Source organism: Polyergus mexicanus, unplaced genomic scaffold, assembly GCF_030449975.1.
Source record: "Polyergus mexicanus isolate NDT 795.1 unplaced genomic scaffold, iyPolMexi1.0 SCAF_23, whole genome shotgun sequence".
In the NCBI taxonomy this organism is placed as follows: Eukaryota; Metazoa; Arthropoda; class Insecta; order Hymenoptera; family Formicidae; genus Polyergus; species Polyergus mexicanus.
Window position 1 is genome coordinate 1,985,418 of NW_027223343.1, and position 6,942 is coordinate 1,992,359.

The 6,942-nt window shown below is 37.2% G+C and overlaps 1 protein-coding gene across 1 annotated transcript; it reads right to left on the reverse strand.

The window, feature by feature from the left end:
• Positions 1-2,464: 2,464 nt before the first annotated feature.
• Positions 2,465-4,423, reverse strand: LOC138942750 (uncharacterized). Its single transcript, XM_070313216.1, has 3 exons — positions 4,120-4,423; positions 3,740-4,017; positions 2,465-3,601 (listed from the first exon to the last, which is right to left on the reverse strand). The coding sequence occupies exons 1-3, from the start codon at positions 4,421-4,423 to the stop codon at positions 2,465-2,467; spliced, it is 1,719 nt and encodes a 572-aa protein (XP_070169317.1).
• Between the last annotated feature and the right edge of the window lie 2,519 nt (positions 4,424-6,942).

Here is a 6,942-nt window from a genome sequence, read left to right on the forward strand (position 1 = left end):
AACCGTACAAAGAATATTGAAACAAGAAAAGTTGCACGCGTTTCATTATACACGCGTGCAACATTTACGACCAGCAGATTATCCCGCAAGACGAATGTTTTGCGAAAATTTTTTGCGAAACATCGATCGAGATCCAAGATATTCCTCTCGTGTGATGTTCAGCGATGAATCGCTATTTACACAGGAAGGAATTTTTAATGCGCATAATATGCACTTTTGGAGCGAGGAAAATCCAAGAGTAACGCGACTTCGAAATTTTCAAACTCGTTGGAAGATTAACGTGTGGGCTAGAATAATGGGTACTGAAATACTTGGTCCAGTTATTCTTCCAGATACTTTAACTGGAAGAACTTACGTCGACTTTTTAACAGAAAATCTTTCAGATTTTCTAGAAGATGTGCCATTATTTGAAAGAAACGAGATTGTCTTTCAACAAGACGGTGCTGGGCCACACAACGCCAGGATCGTTACAAATTACTTAAACGAGCATTTTCCCGGACGTTGGATGGGTCGGTACGGCCCGATACGTTGGCCCGCAAGATCTCCGGATCTCAATCCTCTGGATTTCTTCTTATGGGGATATTGTAAGGAAGTAATTTATAAAACGCTTCCCGAAAATATCGAAGAACTTGAAACAAGATTACGACGTGCTATTTGGGATATCGACGAAGAAGTAATGGAGAACGTCCAAACAAATTTATTAAAACGCATGAGAGCTTGCATTAGGATGGATGGCGGGCATTTCGAGCATCTGCTCTAAAATTTTTTTTTAATCAATCCGCTCTTTTCAGAGCGACCAATACATTTTAACGTGGAACATCTGATTTGAGCAGAATAAAAATAAATTTTTCCAAGTGTAATTTATTAATTACATTATTCTTGCGATCTTGCGATTGACTGAAACTTTCGCATTGTGAATGCAATAATTTCGAAAACGTAATAACGTATAACACATGCTTTTTAAAAAAATAATTATTTATTATAATTATAAATAGTTATTAATTATGATAAATAATCAATTTTTTTAAGTACGTCATTATACGTTTTATGTTTTCTATCGCATTCGTAATGCGAAAGTTTCAGAAGATCGTTCGTCTTATCTCGCGTCAACCACGCGCCACACGCACGTCGCAACTTGCACGGTACATGTCGCGTTTCTCGCATCGCTAAGCAACATAACAATGTGATGGCGCAGTCTCCACGGTACGTCGCTAAATAATAATCGTGCAGCAGTTAACGAAAATACGTAACATGAAGATTCGCTACGCTGTGAGTGAACAGGTGAGTGAGTGAGTGCGTGAATAAGTGAGCGAATGAGAGAGTGTATGAGTGTTGTGTAAAAGAGAGAAAGAGAGCGAGAAAAAAGTGTATGTGTACGTGCGCGTGTGTGTACAAACGTCTCTCTCTTATTCCCTCCTACCTCCCCCCCTCTCTCTCCTCTCTTTCTCTCTCTCTCTCCTCTCTCTCTCCTCTCTCTCTCTCTCTCTCTCTCTCTCTATCTGTCTCTTCCTTCCTTTTACGCACACACTCCGTCATACACACATCGCGTATAGCAATCAGCTGATCGCAGCGTTCGACGAGCGGTGATCCGGAACAACTTTCGCTAAAGTGACGTTATTTTAAATACGTATTCCTGACGTAATTCTAAGACATTTTCTTCTTTACCAAAATTTTATTTGAAGCATAATTTTATGTTATAAGGTAAAATAGTTAGCGACTCATGCGGTGGTAATCACGCATCGGACGGTCAGCTGTGGCGTGTTGCGCCGCTCCTGCCTGCCTTCTGTACTCGACGCGTGATTTGCTAACTATTTTTGCTTATAACTCAAAAATTACGCTTCAATTCAAATTTTGGTAAAGGAAAAATCGTCTTAGAATCGTATCAGGAATACGTCATTTTAAGGATGGAAGGTTGTTCTGAAACACCCTGTATATACAATATATATATATATATATATATATATATATATATATATATATATATATATATATAAATACACAAACACAACACTCGTTTTTTAAATTCGACGCGTTATAACATGTTATAACGGTTGAGCACACTTTTGCGGTTATCTCTCGTTACGCGTATGTACACAACACGCGCGACTGAGACTGAGACTGACAAGGGGAGGGCGCGACATTGGGGTCACCGAATTTGAAAAGGTTTTTATATAGTGTAGTACTCTACCAGAAAAATACTTGAGCAAAGCGACAGGGCGCAACGCTCAGCCATTTTCAAGAAAAATTTATTTAAAAAATACAGAGTTCCTCATACCCGATTCCGTTAGATCGATTATCGAGAAGTCGGCGTAGGTCGGGCGTTAAGCGCGTGACTATCACGCAGCAGACCCGGGTTCGATTCCTGTCCGTCGCATTTTTTTTTTTAATACTTATAATTTATTATTAATACACAATTGCAAAGAAAAATGCGAAGAATATTGTGCCAAAACTTTTATTTATTTTATTATTCATCCTCGTTATCATTCTTATCAACACTTTCTGCAGATCGTTTACAATTGTTCGGATGATACTTGTCATAAAAGCACGTAAAACAAAGGCTTTTCTCACACCATGCGCACTTTACAAAAGATACATTCCAACACGCACAATGCTTTTTCAAAAGTGTTGAAGGAAAGCAGACATTATTTACATTAGAAAAAATTGATCTTTCCTCTATTAATTTCACAGCAAACCAAGCATATTTTAACATAGGAAAAAAGACGGGAGCGCTCAATTGGTGGTGAACTATTGAATGTATTTTTATAGCATCTTCGCGCGATGCTATTTTTCGCTGATCTTTCAGTAAAGCAGGTGCATTTTGCATTCGTCTTATAAAATTTTTTACTTGCCGATAAAAATATACGTCGCATGGTTGACAAAGAGGCGTACATTTTGGAGGAATAAATTTCAAAGTACAAGTTGCTTCCCCAAAGTCATTTTCAAAAATATCATCATGCAAACTACAATCTGTTTGCCCCTCCCAGGAATCAATAATCAGTATAAATTTATTATTTGTCACGTATGGCACTACGATAGTTTCAAGAAACTGTTTATATAAATCTTTCGTTAATTTTCCTGATTTAGAACAAGTAACCACAACATTTTTAAATTCTGCTTCTAATTTCTTAACAGTTTTCGTAACTATAGGGCCAAATTTATTCGTGGGCTCTTGTAGACACAGAAAGACTCGGGGAAGCAACTTGCTTGACGCAGTTATGCTGTACTGTGCGGTGTATGAATGTGTGATCTTATTCAAACTCTGTTTTTTTACAAATACGGTTTTGGCTCCCTGGAAGTCCAATGATCTGTTATAAGTCGTCTGGTATTGACAATTTGTTTGGTCCGTATTGATCACCAGGTCCAAATCAAAGCTATGAATCAGGAACCTCGTTTGCTTTTGAAATTTTTCCGCAGCCTTCACTGTCTCCTCGAGAGTAACGATGTCTCTTTTGCTCACGTATTTAGTAATTTTCCGTTGCCTTATTTTGAGCTTTCGCTTGAAGACCTTCGCCCACGTAAGACTGGCTTCAAATCGAAAATTATCCGAAAGAAAAGGAAAAGCTGCTGCCATCGCCCATTGCTGCAATGTCCTAGTAGTAACCTGTAAATATTTGATTTACATAAAATATATGCTACATAGAATAAATATAATATTATCATATAAATATTTTTGAAAACATAACGGAAAAAACGCAATAAATTTGTTGTTTTTTCTATAAGTTATCTTTTATGTTTTTACCTGCTCCAAACAACGTCTTGCTTCGGTGAAACGATCGAAAGTTTCAGAATCTATCGTTCTTAACTTATCAATTCGCGTTCCACCTTTTTGAACGTCTTGCTTCCATCGCTGAAGGTGATCTTTTCGTTTTAAACGGGAGGCACCATTTTTATGAAGAGCGGCCAAACTCCATTTCGGATGTGCCTGCGCCAAGGCAACAACTTTTTCTTTATATTCCAGCGAAATATATTCCTTAGAAGGCTCTTCAAAATCTTCTGGATTAAAATCGGAGTCGACCGCTGAATCATCTGTGCACTGGAAAGAATGAAATTAGATGTTTTTTTACAGTTATTAAGAAATTAAATAACAAATTATTATAATAATAAAAAAAACAATAAAACATACCTCCTCAAATTCTCCTTCTTCATCACTTTCATGGAACATAATTAATTCTTCTTCTGTTGTAACAATGCCTTCATTGAGCACACTTATTGTTGCTTTGCTTATTTCTTCTGACATGGCCAAAGAAACAGAACTGATTTTTTCAAGAGGCTTGTTTGTCAAAAGATTCTGTTCTTCATAAATACAATTGGCAGCAAGAAGAGCGTTCGTAAATTCTCCTTTGAAATTTTCGTCCAAAAATGATCTTTCTCCGAGATCCATATCAAGTTCCCGACTGGTCGAAGGTCCTGCATCTTTTTCCATTTTTTTATCACGGACGTATCGTAGAAAATTTTCGTTAAATACACTTACAAAAAGCACTTTTTGCAAACTTCGCGCTCTAGTATCAATCGACGCTCTCACTAGCTCACGTTAAACTGGTGAATCATTGGCTTCGTAAAAGACCGGACTGGATCAGATAGGATCTCAAAAGATCTCGAAGAATAGAATTTGTATAGAAATATACGTTAGGGAAGTAGTCTGGAAGGGGAACAGAAACCGTTAGCAGTTACGGTCAAATCAGGTACAAAAATATTATAGTCGGAGCGGTATAACGAAGTTGACAAAAAATTAGACACCAAACAAAATTATGATAAATTAAATAGTTTTTGTATTAAATTATAACTATGTTGAAATAGTTTTATTTGCTTCATTTTATATAGAAAATACGGGTAGAATGTATAAAATAATGTTTGTAAGTTGAATGAAAATTATGCCCACTTTCGGAGTAAATTTAAAAAAAATTGCGTTTGGAAAATGCAAATTAAAAAAAAATGGTTAGTTAAATTAATTTTATTTTATATAAATAAACATTCGTTGCTGGAATGTATAAAAAAAAAAAATGCGACGGACAGGAATCGAACCCGGGTCTGCTGCGTGATAGTCACGCGCTTAACGCCCGACCTACGCCGACTTCTCGATAATCGGTCTAACGGAATCGGATATGAGGAACTCCGTATTTTTTAAATAAATTTTTCTTGAAAATGGCTGAGCGTTGCGCCCTGTCGCTTTGCTCAAGTACTCTTCTGGTAGAGTACTACACTATATAAAAACCTTTTTAAATTCGGTGACCCCAACGTCGCGCCCTTCCCTTGTGAGTACTACCGCGCACTGATATTATTGCATGTGCCTCGCTGTGTGCGTGTGAATAGTACAGTCGACTTATTCCCCGATACGTACATACATACTTAGATACATGCATGCTACAAATATCGCGTAATAATAAAAACAAATGCGCATCTTTATAAACGAATATTCTGTAACCGAATAAAAAGTTATTTTCCTATTGATTAAAATTAATTCGATACATAAAAACATTATTTATTAATATTTTACGACGTGTCATTTTAATCACAATAATGTAATTAATGCATTTAAATTATTTTTGGATATATAAAATGCGAAATACAGACATTTGATTTTCTATATCTATAGTAACATGACATATATATACAGGGTGATTCAAAACAACCTTCTGTCCTTGCAATGTCATATACTTGACACTATTCTAAGACGACTTTTCCTTTGCTTTTCCGAGGCTTAGTTTTTAAATTATAAGCCAAAATAGTTAATTACGGGCCACATACGCGAGGCAGGCAGGAGCGACGCAACTCACCGTCCCATGCTGGTGATTACGTGAGGCGCTTGCTGCGATCAACTATTTGCTACATGCGATGAGGTGTATGTGTGAGAGAGAACGTATACGCGTATACACACATAAACATTCTCTCTCTCTCTCTCTCTCTCTCTCTCTCTCTCTCTCTCTCTCTCTCTCTCTCTCTTTCTCACTCACTCACTCACTCACTCACTGACTCTTACCTTGTATGTAGAGATTTGTTGCCCTCATACGACTCAATAAATAATATTTCCGTGTGATACAACGAGTAACTAGCAAACTTTTTTTCACTCACAAATTGTACCACTTATCGAACTTTTACGAATTAATCCACGCATCGATAAACTGAATTTATTAAAAAAAACGATGTTATTATACGTCATTATATTTTCATATTTTATAGTTTCATGTTTTCGAAACTATCGAATTTACAATGTCGGAGGCTTTAGTCGATCACAAGACACATGATAGCGTCCGCGTCAATCACACGTAATGTGATACATTCAGTCGTTCGGCAGCCGCCAGCCGGCAACGTTAGTACCGACATAACTTGCTTGTTGTCGTCGCGCAGTTTCCGCATCGAATAACGCGTTTCTTTCTTCGAGTTATTTTAATAATTAATCGATAGTAATCGGTAGATTGTGATTAGCCGTAGATTGTTATAATCGTTAATAAATTCAATTTATCGATAAAGTGCGTGGATTAATTCGTAAAAGTTCGATAAGTGATACAATTTGTGAGTGCAAAAAAGTTTGCTAGTTACTCGTGTTACACGGAAGTATTACTTATTGAGTCGTATGAGGGCAACGAATTACAGTATTACATAAAAGGTAAGAATTAGTGAGAGAGAGAGAGAGAGAGAGAGAGAGAGAGAGAGAGAGAGAGAGAGAGAGAGAGAAAGAGAGAGAAGCGCGAGTGAACGCGTAAGTGAATATGCGAGGAGCATGAAGCTAAGCGATACGTAGTACATAGCGAGCGAGCGATTAGAAAGAGACAGAGCGTATGATCGAGAGAAAAAAGATACTGCAATAATGTTAGTGCGTACATGTATATTACTCTCGCACGCATGAAAGAGACAAAGATAGTACGATCACAGATGAATGGACAGATAGCCAATGGCCCGGGTTAAGGCGAGACTGGTCTTTTTCACTGGTTTCAGCGCCATACC